The 22867-nt window shown below is 40.1% G+C and overlaps 1 protein-coding gene across 5 annotated transcripts in view; it reads right to left on the reverse strand.

Moving 5' to 3' along the window:
• SMARCA2 (SWI/SNF related BAF chromatin remodeling complex subunit ATPase 2) overlaps window positions 1-22867 on the reverse strand; it is a 274907-nt gene that overhangs the window by 148844 nt on the left and 103196 nt on the right. For all 5 annotated transcript variants that reach the window (XM_073669312.1, XM_073669320.1, XM_073669288.1 and 2 more), the window contains exons 7-15: window positions 19484-19610; window positions 18465-18638; window positions 16145-16318; window positions 14808-14975; window positions 6961-7014; window positions 6012-6142; window positions 5525-5582; window positions 3105-3193; window positions 834-981 (exon numbers count right to left, since the gene is read on the reverse strand). In XM_073669312.1, the coding sequence (XP_073525413.1) occupies window positions 834-981; window positions 3105-3193; window positions 5525-5582; window positions 6012-6142; window positions 6961-7014; window positions 14808-14975; window positions 16145-16318; window positions 18465-18638; window positions 19484-19610 (1123 nt within the window). The remainder of the gene's footprint in view (window positions 1-833; window positions 982-3104; window positions 3194-5524; window positions 5583-6011; window positions 6143-6960; window positions 7015-14807; window positions 14976-16144; window positions 16319-18464; window positions 18639-19483; window positions 19611-22867) is intronic.

The raw sequence follows: 22867 nt of genomic DNA on the forward strand, positions 1-22867 counted from the left end.
TGATTATCTTGCAGTGTAATCAGGGCTGTGGAGTCTGTAAGCCAAACCTCCGACTCCTCAATTTCCATGACTCCCGACTCGGAAGCATGGCCTCACTACTGAGCGTGTACATAAAGCGCAGCAGACTCATCTCCACTAAAAGCGTAAATACTTAGATCAGGAATAGAACAGACATGTATACGTCATTTCATAACTTTCCCAAATTCTTATGAAACCATTAACAGCACATCCTGCATTGAACTACTGTACCCAATGTATTATATATTTTAGGAGTCAGTTGGTCCATTTTATACAGATTCCACCAAAATGGAAACAGACTCAGGCTCCGACTCTACAGCCCTGAGTGTAAATACTCCTTAAAATGGGTGATTTAGCACATCCTTATGCCAGATCGGGATTCACAGCTACACAGCTCAGTACTGCTGTATAATTTTCCTCCATCTGCTGCTGCTGGTTCTGAACTTTTGCTACAAAAAGAAAAAGGTAAGAATCCCTCTGTTACTGTGCAATGTGTATGGGAGTCATAATAGCTGTTAGTCTCCTCCAATTAACTCATAGAAAACTAAAAATCAAAGAGCATGTAAAAAAGTAAAACTGATGAAAAATGCAGGACACAAGTCATAAATAGGCCAGAAATTGTATTATTCCTCATGTACAAAGGACCATAGTGTTTAAGTCTGTGAGAGCAGGGTCCTCTCCCCTTCTGTACCACTTGATTCCGGTAATTTTAATGCTGCACTTGTATTATATGTATGCAAATACCATGGAATTAATGGTGCTTTAAAATAAATAATAAACAGAAATACTTGTAAAAGATACAGATTTTACTGTACCTGGTAATGTTTAAGGGAGCCATTGATTAGAAGAGTTGATTGCTTCTCCACCCTCTCTATAATTGCATGAGCCACGCCATAATATGACTGGGACTGCTCGGCATCAGCCTGCAAGCTATACTCATCATCAACATCTTGCTTTGCAGTCCTGAAGTAGAAATGAACAATCAGCTGGATTTCATCTAACAATTACTGGGACATATACCTGCAACCAGATGAATCAGGAACTTTTCTGCTATAAAACTGTTTCCAAAAAGAAACTTATTTTTTTAATGACACATAAGAAATAAATGTTACAGATGATAAACCAAGATTAGAAGTAACCTGGAATTAAACATATTTAGACAGTAATTAGGTATGACCCTTAGCATTACTAAAACGAGCCAGATGCCATCTATGACCTAATTGAAGCACCACGCCAGCGGGCTTTCTTAAGTTCTCCGCAGGAGTGGTATCACTAATTTAAGTTCCCTGCCCCTAGTAATATACTTACCAGCCGCTGTCTTCTGCTGTTCTCATCGCCACTCTGGCCGGTGCGGACCTGAAGTCAATTCTCAATGTAAGCCTATGTGAACCAGAACGAGGTCCTCATAGACTTGCATTGAGAGCATGTATCGTTAGCCCCTCATGTCAGGAGCTGCGGTCACAAGATGGTGGAAAGTCACTGGAGCGGTGGCAGGAAGAGCAGAAGATGATGGCTGATAAGTATTTTACTAGTGGCAGGGAACAGACGTTAGCAATACCACTCCGGCGGTGAAAAAAGAAAAAAACAAAAATATTGTGAGTGGTGCTTTACTTGCCAATGCAAAGACGATACATCTTGATCACTACCATGGATGCAGATAATCCCATAACGGTCTATGCAGGCAATTTTTACAAAGGCAAAAATCCTCTAAAAAGATGCAGCTCTTCTTTGAAGGGTTGTTCCTAAGATAGTAAGTTGCTCCCCAGTGCTGCACCTTGTCTGTCAGCTCAATTCCCTGCTTGCTTCAAAAACCCAACAAGATCCAGATCAGACACTGTTTGTTGTAGTATTAAACAGATATAAAAGGGGCTAATATTTGGCAGAGTGTTATCTCACTAGAAAGTGGTGTCCAGAAAGAGGCATGGGTACGCAGAATAATGAAAAGCACTTGATTAATAGAGTGAAACATTTTGGCCCAAAATGTTGCTGGAATCAAGATGTAGCACAAGTAGAAGGGTCTAATGTTAAAGCCCAATTACCGTTACAAATCTCAAACATTATCTTATTCAAATGGCGGTCTAGAATCAGTGACGGGTCCGACCCTTAGGGTGTGCAGCATTCATTGACTAGTGATCAGAGCGTGCGCCGGTGGCTGTAGTTACAGGCAAATGCAGGCTATGTAACACAGCCAGCATCTGCCCGGTATGGGGTGAGCTCAGCTCCTGAGCCTGCTCCTTACACAGGGACCTGACATAGGATGTAATAGTTCCTCCTATGTCGGGAAGGTGTTAATGAGATTGGAAGTTACAACAACTTTCACGCCCCATGGTTGTCTCATGGTTTTACAGAGTGTAGACATTTTTCAAAGCTACTACAACTTATATAAAAGTACACAAAGGTGAATGGAATTAAGATTACAAAAAACATGCCTTTCTCCACTTACCAAAGCTTGACATCTTTCCATACATTGATTAGTACTTTACTTTTGGGTTAAAATGTACACATCAATGACTAATACAGCTGTACAAAACTAACAATCCCAAAGTATAAATGGTAAAGTATTTACGGACTAAGGCCTCATTCACATGAAGTTGTATCCATCCTTTTCACGGAGAGGACACGTTCTTTTAATATATGGTGCTACTCACATGTCTGTGTATTTTCGCGGACCGTGTAAAACTCACAAATGAAAAGTGAAAGTGTATGGTTCCATGAAAAACACGTACAGCACACAGATGGCATTGGTGTCATATGTAACATTGCAAAGTATACGAGAAGCTGTGTTATTTCTTCATCCACCAGTGAAAAACACTCATGACCCACTGATGGTAAAAACAGACACACCGATGAAACATTAATCCTAAACACTGATGACACTGGTACCATTTTTTCACGTACACGATTAAACATGGATGTGTGAATGAGGCCTACAACTGTAGTTTTATCCTATAGGATTAGGTAAGTACTAAACAGGTAATACCCCAATATAATCTTTATCGAGGCTAAACTGAATTCAACTATTTAAATACACTATAGTTTACTTCGTAATGAAAAAGCAAAAAGGAAAATAAAAGAATAAGCCATACTCAATTATCTGCTTGGCATTGTCCTCTGTATTCAAACCCAAACGCTTCTTTTCATCAGAGTCCAGTCTGCTAGATTCATCATCCTCATCCTAGAGAGAAAATGAAACAAACATACATGATACGGTATTTCATTGTAGAAACAAGCAGTTGCTGAAATATCAAATTGCAGTGTACTGAAGCTAAAAGTCGTGGTATTTCGTATGCAGCTCTGCGTCATTGTCACGGCCAGCTTGGACGTCAGCGGCAGCCCACTAAAGCAGTGGACTGAGGAGGGATCTCCGAACAGTTTAATTTACTATGAGGAGGAAGGCAATGAGCTACAGTGGAGAACCATTGACGAGCAGTAGCTCCCAATCAGGCTCACAGACTCCATGCATCATGAGTAGCCATTCATCTGAATCTGTCACGGTATATAGCCATTAAACTATCTCAAGGGATATAAAAACCATAAGGAGTCACACTACCAAGACAAAAAACCCCCCACAAAATGTCAATTCTTTATTAAAATATAAATCCCTTCACAATCGGGCCAATTTCCATTTTTACGTTTCCTTTTTTTCCTCCCCTTCTTTCCAGAGCGTTAAAGCTTTTATTTTTCTGTCCACGGACCTATGGGGGCTTGTTTTTGTAGGACGAGTTGCACTTTTGAATGACACAATTCATTTTTATCACATAGTGTCTTGAAAAACTGGAAAAAAAATTCCAAATGGGGAGAAATTGTGAAAAAAAAAAAATGCAATTCTGACATTGGTTTTAGGGAATTGCTTTTACGGTGTACATTTTGTGGCAAAAATGACCATGCAATATGATTCTGCTCATCAATACAGATACGGAGATACAAAATATGTTCAGTTTTTTATTATTTTAATAGCAAAAAAAGAAAAAAAATCAGAAGTACACAAAAGGAAAAAATTTGGGGGGTTGTGCCGCCATTTACCAAGACCAGTAACGTTTTACTTTTTCAGCCGATGGAGCTGTGTGACTAATGTTTGCGGGGCAAAAAGACATTTTCATGGATACCATTTTGGGATAGATGTGACGCTTTGATTTCTTGTTGCAGCATTCTTTGTTTTTCTGGTCTCTGCATTTCTACAATTTTGGTGTTCTTGAATTTCTCATTTACCAATAGGGATAATTATTTTTATATTTTGATAGATAGGACCACAGCGATATCATGTGTATTTTTTTTATATATCTATTTTCAATGGTGGGAAAGGGAGGTGATTTGAAGCTGCTATCTCCTGCTAGTTTGTGCTATATAAAGCAATGTCACAGCATCGCTGCATATAGCAGATATCACAGTCTTCTTTGATGCCTGGCTACAGGCCGAGCTTCAAAGGAGTTCCGTAAGGACAAGCACGGAGATCTTCAGCTGACCCCTTGGCAGTCATAACTATCCATTGGAGACCTGCGATCACGTCACGGTCACACCGATGGGTGCATGGAATGACGCGCACCAACGCCAAAGCATGTTAAATGCCGCTGTCAGATTTGACAACGGCATTTAACAGGTTAAGAATCAGAGGTCTTCAAATACCTCCAATTAGAAATGTAGTATAGTTCTTCTGATTCGCCATGTCGCTTACCCCATGTGCAGGGTATTGATTGCAGTAGCTTAGGTATCCATGGTTACGACCATTCATAGGGACTGAGTTGCTAGAGCTACTGCAATGCCCTGTAAATGGGGTAAGCGACATAGTGAATCTGAAGAACTATGCTACATTTCTAATTGGAGGTATTTTCTAATACTATTATTACACCTACTGCTTATTAGGATAGGATCTTGAAAATAAGAATACCCCTTTAAAAAAAAAAAAAAAAAAAAAATTTGAATTAAAGGACTGCTAGGGGCAGTGTTTGGCGATCAGGCACACCACTGTTGTATCCCTTAGAGTGCCAACCACCGCGGTTAGGTAGTGAAAGATTTTTAAGGGTGACAGCAGGCCCTTTCCCGTACATAGAATTCTGTATTCTACTAACTGAAGCTAGTATCTAACCATTGTTCTGAGCCATTAAAGAATTTTGACCCTTGATCTATAATTGTTGCGGCTAATCACAGGTGTAGTATTTAATTATTAATATTTAATAAAGAATTCACATTTTAATGTTTTTTTTCTGTATTGGTTGTTGTCACTATAGGGATGAAAAACAGTGAACCACATTATCCGGATCTGTGATGAAAAACCCCTTTAAAGTGCACATAACCCCTTTAGCATCTCACTGTAAAAAGTCTTAAAGTTTAGTTTCTGTAGTGCTGAAATACTACACATATTTTATCTGCTGAGATTATTTCACCAGTAGCCGGCCAGGACTGTTAGCTTTCGGTGCACCTGACCAATTAGCAATCCTCTGAAGCAACTACAGGACAAACAGGCTCGGTGAGCAAATAAAACTTTCTTTTGTCGATACAACATACATACCTCTTCTTCATACTCTGAGCTACTCCCCTCACTGTCAGATCTCGGAGCTACTTCATATCTGAGGAGGTAAAACAAAGATCAGAGTGGCCTTATAAAATAATAACGTATTACAAATGATTTGCAGTGCCAGAACACAAAAAAGAGGAGAAAAGACTTAACAATAAACACATTTTAACACATTAGTTACACTTTAAATGTTTTGTCCATTACTTTATATCAGTTACTTAGTGGGCCAATGGTGGTGATAAAGTAAAAACCCCAGTGTCACAAACCAGACTACTCACTACAGGCAGCAGCACCGATCCGGTAAGGTGTTTAATTGTTTTTGACAACTTAAATTACTGTTGACCCATCAGTTGGGGTTCAGGGTAAAGACCACTGCTTAATAATGGGTCTTTTTAAGGGGTGGCAAAATATGAAAAAAAGGGTTTTAAAAGTTTACTTAAACTAAGAAACTTAAAGGAAACCATTGAACAAAGTTACTTACCCCGGGTTCATCTCCAGCCAAGTCTCCAGTTGACTGGCCTTGGGTGCTTCTGGAGCAAGCAGGACTTTCCCTGTCTCCGTATGAATAACCTTTACAGGTAGGTCGCTCATCTGGCTACTTTCATCTATTAGCTGAACGATGGAAAGAGAAGAAAAACATTGCACTACCATTAACACGAAAGCTGTTAACGGAAAAAGCTATGAAGAAAGCTTAAAACTAGATGAGGGACAGTCAAAATCTGCTACAAAAGGTGAGGTTGTGGAAGACAGTTTCATGTCACAGGTCATGCACCATGGCGAGACAGAGCACAGCAGCAAGACGCAAGGTAGTTATACTGCATTAGCAAACATTTTGAAGCTGACTGGGGTTTCAAGATATGCTGTTTAATCTCTTTTGAAGATACACTAAGAAAATGGACAACGCTGAGGACCACAGACACAATGGTAGGCCAAGGAAATAGTAAAGCAGATGAGAAACACATCATGCTTACTTTCCTTTGAAATCGGAAGATGTCCATCAGTGTCATCAGCCAATGGGACTCAGCTACACTAATCTACTGTTCGGAGAAGTCTGACCATCAGTGCTCTCCATTGAAAAAAAAAAAAACTATACCTTCGACATGGAAACAAGGCCAAGCAGTTCAACTATGTAAGAAAATGTAGGAACTGGGATGCACAAAAATGGCAGTTTGTTTGCCGATGGGTTGGAGAGCGGCACAATAAATTAAAGTTTCCAGGCAACAGTGAAGCATGGTGGATGTTCCCAAGTTTGGGGAGGAAGGGGTTCATCTTCACTAATACATCAAGGGCTCTGAAAATGCAATAACTGTAAGGGATAATACCTAAATACCCTAAGGGTATTTTCATATGTAGCATTTTGGATGTGAAAGGGGATTTTACCATAACACCCATTTAGAAGTTATAAAGACAATGTAACTTTTTTACAATACCTCTCCATCAGGACCAAGTCCAGATCCAATTCCTTCTGCATTGTCTTCCACCTTCTGTAAAATTAAATTGAAATGTCTTATTAGATCCCCTTTTCCTACACTTTGATATTAAAATACACAGCCTTGCAATGCTCTATATAAGCCATGACAGACTCTAAAATGGACAAACTGTAGACTGCAGATTTGTAACCATGATAGAAAAGCAAAATATTTTAAAGTGTCAGGAAAGGAAGTCAACAATAGCCACGCACCAGGTAAAACATGATGTACCACCAGACAGCTGCATTCTCAGAAAATTATCTGTAAGACTGATTAAACAAAAGCATAGTAACTTGGAAAATATAGTTATATAGAGACAACACTTCGTTTAATATTTTGTATCATGTGCTGGTACCAATTTACCCATGTAGTAGGTGAATAACGGAATCTGGGACCATCCTAATTGGGTACACCTTGTCATGGTGGTATGGCTTTTATGTTTTTTTTGATCAAAAAACATGTTCAGTACCCCAAATATTCTTTACATGTGTTACTATTTATTTACTACAGTCTGCCTACGCATGATGTTGTTATCCTAGGTTTTGTATGTTTAAAACCAGTTTCACAATAAACTACATACACTATTGAATAGATCTTCAATTTTAAAGTAATTATGGTACATTAGCCTCATCGGTTTTATGATCGAACAGCAGTATATTCCTGATACTATCCCCTTAAGGACCGAGGAATTTTTAGATTTTTGCACTTTTGTTTTTTCCTCCCCTTGAACCCCTTTTACCATCAACATGGCCATAGGTCGGCTTGTTTTCTTTAGCAGGACGAGCTTTACACTTGAATTACACCTCATTCATTTTATCATACAATCTACCGGGAAGCAGGAAAAAAGGCAAGTGCATTGAAATTGCAAATAAACAAAACATACGCAATTCTGTCAGTCTTTATGACATTCGTTGCTCTGTAAAAATTAAGTTAACATGATTTTCCAGGTCAATATGATTATGGTGATAAAAAAACAAAAAACTTTAATTTCAGTGATTAAGAAAAACTTTAATGAAAAACTAAAACTAAACTTAAACTGAAATTAAAAAAGCTGACTTTAATTCATACTATTTTGGGACAAATAGGATGTTTTGATTGCTTATATTTTATTAAAAAGTGTGGCAACCAAAAAGTAGCAATTTTAGCTTTACAGCTTTTTTGTTGTTAGTGTGAGTATATTTTGATATATTTGACTTTTTTTGGACATCTGAATGCCAAACAATTATTTTTTTTTAACATCTTTATTTTTGGAGCTGCTGATAAAAATTGGTTTTAAAAAACAAAATGTATAAAATTTAAAATTTTTAAAATCTTTTAAGTGGACCTAAACCATTTAAAGAAGCACGCCCATGAATATTTTTCTTCATTAAATGTATGTGTATGGTGTTGTAGTATAAGTGTATTAATATACTCCTCTACTGTCGCTTTCCATGGGAGCCAGTGGAGTTCTGCTCCGCTTTTCAGTGACATCACTAAGTCACACTGCGCTCTGCGTGACACGGAAGTGGCTTTTATAATGTAGGTTTATGGAGCATCAGAACGAGGCCCCATAGGCTTTCATTGTAAGAGAGACTTCCTGAATTGCGGTGATGTCACTGAGAAGAGGAGTGAGCCTGTATCATACTGTTCTTAGGAGTCTATGACAAATCCTTCATGTATGTCAACGGTCGTTAAGGAGTTTGGCTGTGTGACCACAATGCGTTTAAGTGTTTCCACAGCGGCAATTCCGCTGCAGAAACGCTTAAAAACACATGGTAGAAGGCCTGCAATGTTCCCCAATGATAATCCGCATGTGCTGTGCACATGATGCAGACATTTCCACTGCAGATTATCATTGCAGAAAAAAAAAATGAAACACTACCAATTATTTTGCGGAAGCGCTGCGTTTTCGCCGCCATTGACTTGCATTGCAACGCATGGAATCTGCATCACTGTATCTGTACATGCGGAATCCAAGCGTTTCAATGTGCGGATGGTACCCGGGTCTGGAGGAGAGGAGACTCTCCTCAGACCCGGGTACCATAGAACCTGTAAAAAAAAAAAAATAAATAAAATAAAATAAAAAATAAATATTATATTTACCTTCTGATGGCCTCCGGGGTGCTTGTTTTGGCTTGCCAGCAGATCGCGGTGGACTGAAGGACCTGCGCTGACGTCATTTAGTCATGTGATGGGTCACGCGATGCTGACGTCGGCGTGTCCTTAAATCTATCGCGAGCTGCCGGCAAGCAGCGACAAGCACACTGGAGGCCATCAGAAGGCAAGTATATATTTATTTTTTAATATTCTTTCGGTCACACTATATAAATCTATAACATTTCCATGGATTTATATAATGTGACCAAGTTGACAAGTGATGCTAAAATCGCTTGGAAAGCGCTCGTCAACCCGCATGCGGAAACGCATGTGAAGAACGCTTCACATCCGCATGTCCCTGGCAGGAAAAACGCATGTACAATCCGCATGTACAATCCGCATGCATTTTTTCTGCCAGGGAGACGCAGAAACGCTCAGGAAAAATCCTGAGCATTTCTGCATCGTGGGCACGTAGCCTTTAAAAGGCTTGTGCGGGACATTTATAGAATCTCAGAGAGACTAACTCTAAATATGTCATGTACTCACTTGTTGGGATTCTGTGGTTTTCACAATCTCTGCACTCCTCAGAGCCTATGCTTTTGAATATTAGCTGGTATGTGGAACCCAGGAGCATTAAAAGGAACCCGATAGTTGATAAATGCTACCCGATTCACGGGCAGCATGTATCAGACACAGGCTTGAGGATTTTAGTCATGTATGTTTGACTCTGAAATGCTACTGCATTTCAGAGAAAAACATACCATAAACGCTCTGGACTGGCCGAAGCGCGACAGCTTCATGTATTTCTATGCAGCTGTCACGCTTGGGTCAGGAGAGCCGCCGGCCAGTCCGTGCACTACATTCCTATCTTGAGAGATCAAGAGAGCAGAGAGGGGTCATTATACTAGTAACGCCCCCTTATATTTATAATAAGCTCATGAAGATCAGTGTTCGGCCCATAGTCCTGAACAGCTTATTTAAATGTTAAAAAAAAAGTTAATTTTTCTGGAAGACATCAGATCGCAGATATAAAGGTATCATTATATTCAGTTTCCTATGACCTACATGCCCATATAGACAGCTTAGGAGGGTTGATCCTACTTAGATAATTTTCATGCCCTTAAATCAGAGAGATATGTCACACAAAATAGTAAATAACATTTCCCACGTCTACTTTACAATTTTTTAAATATTTTTTTTTTTTGAGAAGTTATAAGGGTTAAAAGTTTGCAAAATTTATAAAACCATTTTTTTTTTAAGGGACCACATCACATTTGAAGTGACTGAGGGGACTATGACAGAAAATACCCAAAAGTGACAATATTCTAAAAACTGCACCCCACAATGTGTGCAAAACCACATTCCAAGAAGTTTATTATTAACCCTTCAAGTGCTTTACAGTAATTAATGGAATGTGGCAGGAAAAAAAAAAACATTTAACTTTTTTTGTGGGAGAAAAAAAAAAAAAAAATCTTTACCCCTCAAGGAACTTTACAAGATGTGTGGTGAGCACCTTGAACCCCCAGGTGCTTCACAAAAAAAGTTTAACGTAGAGCTGTGAAAATAAAACAAAACATTTTTTCCACAAAAATGATCTTTAAGCCCCAAATTTTTTATTTTCACAAGGGTAAGAGGAGAAAATTGACCCCAAAAATTGTTGAGCAATTTCTCCTGAGTACACAGATACCCCATATGTGGGGGAAAACCAATGTTTGGGTGCATGACAGGGCTCGGAAGAGAAGGAGTGACATTTTGGATTACAGACTTTGATGGAACGGTCTGGGGGCATCATATTGCGTTTTCAGAGCCCCAAATGTGCATAAATAGTGGAAACCCAAGTGACCCCATTTTGGAAATGATCTAGTGTTTCCTGGTATGTGAATTTTATAATGTATTGGCATAAGCAAGTTGTGCAGAGTGCATTAGGTTGGCATACGTGAGTTGTGTAAGTCAGAAATGAATTTAGTAGTCCATAGGATGTGTGGTACAGTCTCAAGCATTCTTTTATACACAGGCCAGGTTTGTCGGGGCAGGTGTCACATTGATAAGTGGTGTCCTTGCGTATCTCCCTTCTGTAACACACTCGGCACCTCTTTTGCGACCTTCCTTTCTTTGTGGTTTGAGGGACCTCCCCGGGGAAATGTTGGCCTGGTACGATACAAGAACCTTCAGTTCTGGAAGTACTGGCGCCCACTCCTTCCTGACTGCCAGAAATTAGAGTCTTAATCACTACCTTCTGGAACTGAAGGTACGACGTACCGGTTTGGCCTGTACATCGTTATAGCAGGAAAGCGTTGTACATTGGCATTTGTATGATGTGCACGTCCAGCTTCTTGCACCACACCTTTGCTTTCCTCATGGCACTGTACGGCTGGAGGACTTGATCAGAGAGATCAACCCCCCCCCCACAATTCTTCTTGTATCCCAATACACAGTCTGGTTTGGTGACCTGTGCAGAGGTACCTCATACAGCGGTGAGGGTGCTGCAATCAACATGTATGGTGGTCAAGAAAAGGACATCCCTCTTGAACTTGTACTTGATCACCAACATGTTGTTGCTACATTGGGCTCTGCTCTCACCCTTTCTGAGCATCTGCCCAATTAGCGTCTTAGGGAGGCCTCGGATTTTTGCAGACTGTACCGCAGGCTGCGGTAGCTAGCGCAGAGAGGGACTTTAAGAGTGGGAAGCTGGTATAAAAGTTATCTAAGTAGAGGTGATACTGCTGGATCAAGGTTGGGTGCGCCAAATCCCACACAATTTTCCCACTCACTCCCAGGACAAAGGGGCTGAAACTGGGTGTCCTTCCCTTTATAAACTCTAAACCTGTGGGTGTACCCTGAGCTACTCTCACACAGCTTGTAGAGTTTAATTTCGTACCACCTGGCCTATTGCTGGAATTTGAGTATCCCCTTGAAATGGATTAGGGACTCCTCCACGCAGATGTCCCTTTCGGACACGTACACCTCAGCAAACTTGTTGCTGAAGTAATCAGTGACTGGCCAAACTAAGTTGGGGTCACCTTGGAGAAGACACCATGCATTATCATCATTGTAATGCAAATATTTTGGAATGGCCACAAAACGTTTACGAAACAGTATACAAAACATCAACTCTCCAATATTGCCCAAGTTCCGCCCTGTTCACCAACCCATGTGAAGGACCAGGCCCCAAAACGTCATTATTTCTACTGCGTCTACAGGGGTCCAATTAGAAAATGATGAAGGGCCGTTTTGTGCCAGAAATTGCTGGGCGCACAAATTTGTTTGGGCCACCATGAGGTTTACAAAATCCTCAAGAGAAAGACTTTGAAAAAGTCTGTTTCTGTGAGGCCGCTGGTGTCAAATTTGATTTCTGAAATTTGCGCCACAAAATCAGGAATCAGTGGCTCATAATCTTCAGGGGGTGAGGTCCATACGGGGTCAGTAACGGTGGGCGCTGGTTCAGTTTCTGTCCTGGGGCAGTTCAGCATCACTTGACGAAGAGGAGGAGGAAAAATAAAGGAAAGTTGCATCCTCTTTCTCACCATCAGTGTCAGAGGCAAGGAAGGCGTATACCCCGTCCGCTGAATACCATGATTGGGACAAGCGGGCCATTTTTTCACAAATTTTATTTGCCGATTACTACAGTATATTTTTACTGTCCCTAATCTAGTCCTATCAACCAATCTAAAAATGCTTTCTATTTTTTCACACCCAAACAAAAAAAAAAAAAAAAACACCGGAGGTTGATCACCGATGTGCGTCAGTGATCAGCGCTCGACAGCTGTAGGATGCACGCACGGATAGAAAAAAAATAAATAAAAATATGGACAGGAAAAGAAAAAAGTTCTTGCCAAAAGTGAGCACAGGTGCTAATCACTGGTGTGCGTCTGATCAACGGCTTGGTGTGGTGGCTGTAGGATGCACATACGGAGTGGTGAAAAGGGGATGGGGTGGAAGAATAGACCAAAAATAAAAAAAAGTTCTGGAAAACAGTAAACACCAGTGTGCGTCACTGATCAACGCACACTGGTGACACATTAATGCAATCACGGTGTCACATTAAAGATTGGACTATGGATATGTCCTAGGTCAGCAAGTAGCTACTGACCTGGACGTATGGCTATGTCCAAGGTCGTGAAGAGGTTAAAAGGGCATAAAAATTAAAAAAATTTGATTTTTTCTAAATTGTCAAATTTCAGATATTTTTATAAACGAAAATTACATTGACCTAAATTTACCTGGAACAAATTACAATCTGCAATCGGTCACAAAAAAATCCCAGAATCACTGGGGAATATAGATGCATTCCACAGTTGTTACCACAAAGTGACCTGTCAGATTTGACAAATTTGGCCTGATCAGGAAGGCAAAAAACAGACTTTTTAATTGAAAACCTGCTTGTTGTGATAATGAAAGGACTATAGAAGAGTGATTGGTTCAGTAAAGGGCATTTTCTAAATGCAAATTAACAAAAATGAGGAAAAAAAAGAGTGCTGTTCATAAAAGGCAAAGAAAAGAAGTAGTGGTACTATAGGTTCTAGTGTAATTTCTAACATTACATACAGACAGAAAAATGGTTCAATATGGTCATTTAAATGCTAGTAAAGGGACCATTTATGGGAAATGACTGGAACTCAAATCATGACTGGAACCCAAATCATGTCTGGTGGTATCTTTTTTTATGCTTGAGAATGGAAGCACTCAAAATTATGTAAGGGAAATAGAATAAGATTGATGGGGATTGGAATAGTATTTAATCACAGCACAACCTTTATTCTCACAGGTGTAAATACAATATGTAAATTTTGTAACTAAGAAACAAGAGAAGTAAATTCAGCGATCAATAACAGTGTGCAAGCACGTAAATGTATGTGTTCTTGAATACAGCCAACATATTAACAGCTTGCTGCTGGTGTTATTTTAGCAAGTCTTGCTAGACTTCACAGTCAGCCATCTGTGCAATAGATCGTTACATGCATCATAAAAAAAAATCCACCCAGAATAAAAACGGCCATATACTTGGAATGGAAACGTTAGTGTGACAGCCAAAAGTTTTACTAACATTTAGCTAGCATGGCAAAAATAGAAATCTTTGCAAAAGTGTCAAAAGCCATAAAGTGCCTGCCCTTTTTGTGACTGCTGTAAAATGTAAATAGCTAAAAAAAAAAAAAATATGACTAAACTTTAGCTTTCTCAATAATGGACATTATATCCATCTGTTTAGCCTATCTTCTTGTCTGCAGAGGGTAGTGCTGCTTTAGATCTAACCATATTGTTTTTTTGTTGTATTTGGTAATGTATTCTATTTCTAAGCAGCACCAATATATTTGGACAACCGTTTAGTAATAGCAACTCTCCCAAACTGCACATCCAGCTAGATACCACCAGGAAAATGAAATTCACACCTAGGCAGTTTTCCAGGTTCTAACCCTGATACAGGAATTCTAGTTACTCGCACAGGAATTCTAGTTACTCGCACCGCCACAAAATGTACTACAGTTATGTCGTATGGACTACATTTCTCAAGCATGCAAGTGTTAAGTAGCTGAAGACTACAAAATATGAAACACCAGAATGCAGTCTTCTATACTGTAATACAGAAATTATTCCTTATAACCATGTTAATAAACTGCTACTAAAACTAGTGACCGTATACAGCATGGTGCTGAAACAAAGCACACCAATCTGCTTTTGTAAGATGTTCTATCTGGTGATAAAGGTATGGCACATCATGGCGGATAAGTCATTACCTTCTTTCTTCTCTTCTTCTTTTTCTCTTTGGCAGCCTGAGCTTGCTTATGCTCCCAAACCAAACTGGTCAGATTGGCCACATACTCATCGGTCTGTTGGAGAAGGTAGGCCAGGCGGCGATCCTTTTTCTGGTCAATAAGCTTACGGTAGCCTTCTTCATCTTCCGCCTGTTAAAAGCAGAAAAACACTCACTCTGGATAAAATGGTTCATCTCCATAGTTCTGTATGCACAACCAATTGAAAGTGCATGCAGCGCTGACCGCTAAGGCTGCACAGAGATAGGGTAATGGCACAACACCGAGGCATATAATTTGTGAGGCTTCCAACTCAAAGAAAAATCAAGAAAATAAATGCATGTGTGACTGTTGCATCATATAGCCCTAACAGTTCCTTACAGGAAATCGGTCAGCAGGCTTTTGCAATGCAAACAGATGTTGGGGCAGATAGCCTGATTCCAGGGATGCATCACTTACTGGGCTGCTTGGTGCAGTTTTGATAGAATCCCTGTTTTCTGTGTTGTAGATGAAGCAGTGGTCAGAATGTTGAGCTGTCTATAACCTCACCCACAGCCGATTGTCAGCTTCCTGTGTAAAGTGTCAGCAAGCTGCCCATCAGCTTTGGAGGCGGGGTTACACAGATTAAATGGACTGCCATGTGGTCCTTTAGTGATAATCTCCTGCTGATAAAACACTGATTGAATGTATTGAAACTACAGCCTAGTAAGTGACAAACCAGAAATCGGGCTCTCTTACCCTATATTAAACTGCTCTCAGATTAAATGTCAAAAATCTGCTAAGATTCCCTTAAACAGTTTTGCCAGTTTGCATTTCACAATAGCGTACAAGTACACCACAATGACTTATTGTTCATGTGCAATAAATGTACAGTGTAAGCTACAATGAAAGAAAGTTCAACTTTGATGTGGTCCAGATGTGTGAGCAATATTATGGAGTTTGTGGAAAGGAGGTAGATACTATGATGCTGTAAAAACTATCTAGGGTAGAAAAAAAAAAAAATCATACTGTGTATGAAAACAAGTTCTGCAAACCAACAATATCTGGACATTATCAAAAAGTAGCATGGATGAAGTCATTGTGGGGGAATGCAATGCTTCATTGTGCAGCAATCAAAAAGACGATGCAAATGAGGCTGCGCATCCTAAAACAGGTTTACTTTTTGTAAACCACTGTGCATGATTTTTTCCCCCTCACCTACAGCCCTCAAAGTAGAATGTAGCATCTGCCTGCTGTAGTAGATTGGAAATCTACTAGAAAATACTAGATGCTCACGTGTACCCCTTCCTAACTCTATTGCAGTCTTTTTGCAACAAACTTACCATCAATCTTCTCATTCTTTCTTTCTCGATTCGTTCAGTTTCTTTCTTCTGCTCGCGTTCTGTGTTTGCGTGCCATGTAGCCACAGCTTTAGAAAGTTTCTGGATTTTGCCAGTGACCGATCTGTGGTATTCTTTAAAGTCTTTAGCATGTTGCAATATACTGTTAAGATATTCCTATAATTGACAAGAGAAGAGATACAGGTAAAATGACTATTGGATAAAAGGAATTCTATTGATAAAAAGGGTTATGTAGTTGGGTAAAGCCATAACAGGACACCCATAAAATACACACTACCTTTACTTTCAATCACTTATCCTTACAATGTATGGTGCATCACAAACAGTACACAGTATGCAGGTAAGTGAGAGACTGGCCAGGAATCATAAATCATCTGTGTTTGGTGGGATTCAATTAGATTTGGCCTACTTGCTTAAGTTTTTTTCTTTTTTTGAGGGAATTCCCAAAACATGCCAACTTATTTTTCAAACTGTAAGACGCACTTTTTTCCTCCAAAATGTTGGAGGAAACTGGGAGGTGCGTCTTGTAGTCCAGATGTACGGTCCGGCTATGGATGGTGGGGGAGTTGTGAGTGGGGCGGCAGAGAGGGAGCAGAGCACCGGAGGCAGGAGCTGCCTGCTGCAGCTAACATGATGTCCGCTGTTAAATGGAAATGAATATTCAATGCTCCCCACACTCATGGGCATGTGGAGCACAAAGTATTCATTCTCCTTAATAGCGCACACAGTTTCAGCCGCCGGGCAATCACGTGTTCCGCTACTAAAGAGAATGAATATTCACTACTCCCCACTCCCATGGGCGATGGGGAGTAGTGAATATTCATCCTCTTTAGTAGCGGGAACACGTTATCGCCCAGCAGCTGGGGCTGACACTGTGCGAGCCATTAAGGATAATGAATATTATCTACTCCCAAGGTCCATAGTTCGGGCGTGGGGAGCAGTGAATCTTCCGGCAGTTGATCTCAGCGTCTGAGGGCGCATGGCAGTGACGTCATGCGCTGCTCACACAGTGAGATCAGATGCTGGCAGCAAAACAGGATGCAGCACTGGAGCAGAAGGGAGGTGAGTAGAACAATTTCTTTTTTTTATGTCTGCAGCGTCATGGCGGTGGGGGTGCCATGCATACCAGTATGGGGATGGTGGGACCACATATAACAGGAAGGAGGCTATTAGTATAGAATTGAGGGACATTGCCCCTATAATAGTGTCAGTAGCAGACCCCCTTCTCCAAAAGCTGTGCATCATGACCACATTTTTTGCTTCAAATTTATTTTTCTATTTTTCTCCTCTAAAACCTAGGTGCATCTCATGGTCCGGTGCATCATATAGTCCAAAAAATATGGTACCACTCTGTGTATGGGTCTACAGCTGGCAAAAATATTAAATAAAAGTCATCTGAACCAGTCATTTGAGTATGGGAGTCTCTGCATATCTTGGAGAGATGTATAGGGCATGTTAGATTTTAACATGCTTAGTTCCTTTTTCTTGGCTCAATAGGTGTATGAGGAGTTCAGGTGAAAAGAGCTGTAGGCTGAAACATCTGATCAGTGATTACTTGTGAATGGCAAGCTGTCAGTGGAGGGATGGTCGCACCTTTGCTGCTTTACGGCCCTCTCTCCACTGAACGTTGCTAATGTTAGTGCCCGTTCTTAAGTGAGATGCAGGGTTCACAGGATTTGCAAGAAATGTACAAAATGGGAATAAGCCCTTAAGCTGGCCATACATATGATATTGTTAATTAGATTGCTCGATCCAAAGCTTTATTTAGCCTGACTGGAACACTTGATTATACTATGGATATGCCATAAATATAAGATGGCATTAACCCTTTAAGTCCAGAGCTTCAGAGGCAATTATGATCAATTATAGTCACTGATGCTAAGCAATAAATGTGAGGTCACGTGATATACCATTTAGTAAATGATGCTAAGTCATGGCATCTGAGAGGGTTTAACAGTGGCAGAACACCCGATCAATAATCTTCAGCATTTTGGTGATCGATGTTAGTTGTAATATACACCAACTACAAATTTGCATATAAGCAGTTTTTCATATAATGAATTAGTTATCAGTGTTATATTTGCTTGATATGCAACAGCAATATTCTGTTCTTCTGATTGCGGAGCTAGACACATTTGCTTTGGCTGCTTCCTCCTTTAGTAGATGTGAAATAAATACGTTAAAAAGAGTTACCACCAATCTAAATGTGGGTCCATTTCCATCAGACCCCACAACGCGGGACTCAGGGATGTACATTTACAATGATTACTGTGCGTTACTGTCCCAGCACAGCTTGCTGTACCTGGTGCTTTTGCCTGCGTTTCCGTTCCTGTTCAATTTTCTGTTGCTTTTCGAGTTTCTCAGTCATACGAGCTTCACGAAGAGTTTGTCGCTTATTCCTCTTGTAAGCCTTAGAGTTCAGGGCTGTCTCAAGTGTAGTATCCCGACGCATGCACGCCACAACCTCCTGTCTCAGCTGGGAAGTAGAAAAAATGGAATTCAATTACAAATGAATTTATTAAAGCACATTACAGTACGTGAAAGGAGAAATTATAAACCCCTCTCCCCATATCTACACTAAATCTGTAAATACTATTGGATCTAAATTTAAAGAAGCTGTCCACTACTAGGACAACCCCTTCTCATACCACACGCTTGGCCCTGATAAAATTAAAAAACTTATACTCTCGTCCCGTGCCGGCGCCGTTCCAGCGGTGACGGCACTTTCGTTCCAGGGGCTGTCGTGTGGTTGTTATGACACGTGAACCTGGCACCCAATCAGCGCTGGCGTCACGGTCTTCACCTTCATATGGTTAAGTAATTAACAGGAAGTGAGAGCAGCCGCAGCCCCCATTTCCTGTTAATTATTTAACCGTACTAAGGCGGGGACAGTGACACCAGCGCTGATTGGGTGCCAGGCTCACGTGTCATAACAACCACACGACAGCCCCGGGAAAACAAGTGCAGACACCGCTGGAACGGCGCCGGCATGGGAGGAGAGTATAAGCGTTTATTATTTTATTAGCGCCAAACATTTAGATCTAGAAGGGTTTGTCCTAGTAGTGGACAACCCATTTAAGATAAAGAAATTGAATACTCATCTGAAAGAACATTTCTTAATTTCTGTAACTGCAGCAAATCCACAAGATTTATGTAAAAATGCAGCAGTTTGAAAATCGCATCTTCAAGCTTCCCCATTTAGTGTTTGTCTTCCAAGTTTACACCTTACAAGATTTGTTCTTACTAACAATCTGATTAGAACAATGTGGCATATTTTTTGAATAACATAATTTAGATTAAAAAAAAATAAAAATTGGTCACCTGACGCTGGAAGTTTAAAAGTCTAAGAGCTTTTAACTCCACTGTAGCTTTCGTTCTCAGATCTGGTGGCAGTGAGCCTGGTAAGTTTTCTAGTTCCTGGATCCGATGGGCAATACGGGCCTGAAGTCTAAACACACAAATAAGGAAAATTAGGCAGTTAATACAAATGTATAGTTACAATTTTTTTCCACCTGTATTGTATATACTATAGTGCATCAAACTGGCAGAAGAAAAAGTTGACAAATGGAGCACAAATGGACAATCTAAATTAGAAACAACTTACATCCACGGCAGCATGCATCAGACACTGGCTGCATGATTACAGTCAGATATGTTGGACTCAAATCCTACAGCATTTCAGAGAAAAAACATACTTTAAAAGTCAGACAGGCGGGTCTCCGGACACTTTGCCCACTCCCACTGACTGACAGGTCTCTTCCTGTGTGCATGTATAGGGAGAGACTTGACTTTATACTGGTGATCTTTAGCAAACTGCAGACGGGCAGCAATGTTCTTTTTGGAGAGCAGTGGCTTTGTACTTTTCAATCCTGCCATGCACATCAATTTCTGTTCAATGTCCTCCTGATGGTAGACTCATGAACATTAATGTGAGAGGCCTTTAGTTGTTTAAAGGTTACCTTGGATTCCTTTGTGACCTTGTGGAATATTAAACGCCTTGCTCTTGTAGTGATCTCTGTTGGTTGGCCTACTCAGGGGAGGGCAATAATGGACTTGAATTTTATCTGCTTGTGGACTGTCTTTCCACTGCTGGAGTCTAAACTCTACAGATGGTTTTGTAACATTTTCCAATCTGATGAGCTGTAAAATATTTTTAACTCATTTGTTTGATTTGCTTCTCTTTATCTACATGTAGGACTTGTGGGATAATCTGATGAAGTTTCAGGTCAAGGTTTAAGCAGAAATAATGAAAATTCTGAAGGGTTTACAAACTTTCAAGCAAAAGCTGTATTTCCAAAACATTGGTCCATCAACCCCACCCCACCTTATCAGCCACCATATGCAGATAGATATGATATTGGAGAGAACTGCCCTATGGAAATTAACTGCCAAGCACAATATTTGCTCCCAGTTTTAACTAATTCACTTGTTAATGAACTAATTAGGAAAAACATAAAATTGCACCATTTGTGCTGGTACGCAGAAATCCCAAACCCCAGAAGTACAGAGAGCAGCAAATACAGAGGTTTTCAGTCAGCATTTACTGCTAATACGCCTTGGTGCGAAGTATAAATAATTAAAATATACCACACTAGTTTACAGAATACCTTGAAATTTATTGCATACTATTGCATCAGCAGGGTCATAAGACCACATATGAGAGATTTCTTCTTACAATATATTCACGTCTCCTGAAGGATTCATAAACCTCTTCACTAGACCTGAAAAATATCCCCAGCCTGTAAAACAAGTCTGTTTCTTGCTGGAATAGTAACCCCTCTTGATTTACTGTTCAATCTCTATGAAAAACCTGCCTGACCTAATTCTAATTCAATTTTTGGTACTCTGGAGGACAGAAAATGAGTCTCATGCAGCGTTGCAGAATTACATCTTTGCGGTTAGGGGTATTTTAAAGCCTCAAATCTCCTTCGGAGACAATCTGACCACCTTTCTGTGATGTATTTATAGAACAAAAGGTAAAGCGTTTAAGACAAGAGTGCAGAGTGACTGACATGAGCCAGCACCCTGCCCATGACTAGTGCGCACCTTTATGTTATGTCAAGAGGAGATACTACCCCCCATAAGAGGACACACAGGAATCCAAGTAAATAGGACCCAGGAAAATAGAAAACACTAGGGGAAGACCCCACTAGAGAGAACCCTCTCTAACAGCACTTTAAAACTTAAATGTCATAGGTCATAATAAAATCTATATCCGTATTGGGGCGACATATAAAATAGGTCCGTTGTCTGCCTTATGGAGTAATTAGTATACAAGTGAATGCTTGAATAAAAATCTTAAATAGCAGCACCCTGGGGTGCTATCCTTATTAAGAATAGGACGTGAAAGTTACATCACAAACCCCCACCATCTTTAACCGCAAATGCAGGGCGTCATCAGGAGATGGGAAAATAGCATGAATGGCGGCTGACCACATACCCCATATAGATAGCCTTTGACCATAACGTCACAACTAGCGCAACAACATTGACACACAATAATGACAATGAATCCAAATTAGACGAATAGTAACGTTTGTCATATTAGCATAGACATACTCCCCAATCGCAAAATAAATATTTAGTGTAGAGACTACCCGTAGTACACGCTGGAAAAAGACGTCACCCTGATTGCTTGTTCCAGAAATGAACAACAAATAAAAATGCTCTCCTGTCCCGTACACCAACAGTAAGTCCGCCCGTCAATAACACTGACATACTGATGTGGAGTATTAGAATAGGGCAGCGGCAACGTCATACAGAGAGTACTGTACTGGGTCAGTGGCAAGGTCATAGTGACATGGCATATACGGATAGGCTGCCACGTCACTGGAGGCTCGTCCACGTACATCGCTTCATAATGATACAGTTCAATTAATTTATTTCTATTAAGAAGATCTGCACAAAAACAAGAAAAAGTAAATTGATTAGAACTTCAGAAAGAAGTATATACCTCACATGACCAACCTACATAAATGAATACAGATGATATTATCTAAATGAGAATGTTAAAATACATGTCATTAAAATAAGTCAAAGTGACATTTAGATCAGCGTCATGATATTCTTGCAATATTTAACCTATGAAAAAGAACTATATGAAACTATATTAAGAGGTAAAAATTCAATATACCACATTATATATAAATAATAATTTAATACATTATTTAACATCAATGTGGTATATGGCGTTGACTCATTCTCACAAAGGGCATACAGAGGTTATAGAGGGAGGTCCCCTGCCTGGAGTCAAGCTAAATGAACAGGAACAGTCTACGGCACCATTTTCTCTGCAGCGGAAGTGTGTGACAAGGCACAATTTGCCCTCAGTCATATCAGTTGTTCCACCAGGGTGTAAGGCGGCAAACCTGCGGCTCAATGTCAAGTCTGCTTCCATTATGAAAGGGGTGGTCTTCATGAGACAATCCCTTCAAGAAGGTTAAAGGGGTTTTCCCACGAACAAAAGTTCATTTTAATCAATAGACCTTGGAATGATAATAACTTCCACAATTGGATGTGCTTAAATAAAATGTCCCTGTGCTGAGATAATCTTATAAATGTGCCCCTGCTGTGTACTGTGTAATGGCTGTGTCTGACCGTACAGGAACATGGTCTGATCATACCACATCTCCTGGGCAAGGGGGAAGCAAAAGAGTATACAGACATTACAGCACGGGGATCACAGACGATTCTTTTTGTGACATT

The sequence above is a fragment of the Phyllobates terribilis genome, unplaced genomic scaffold (genome assembly GCF_046119375.1).
Source record: "Phyllobates terribilis strain yellow unplaced genomic scaffold, ASM4611937v1 Scaffold_1__5_contigs__length_1240528914, whole genome shotgun sequence".
NCBI classification, from domain to species: Eukaryota; Metazoa; Chordata; class Amphibia; order Anura; family Dendrobatidae; genus Phyllobates; species Phyllobates terribilis.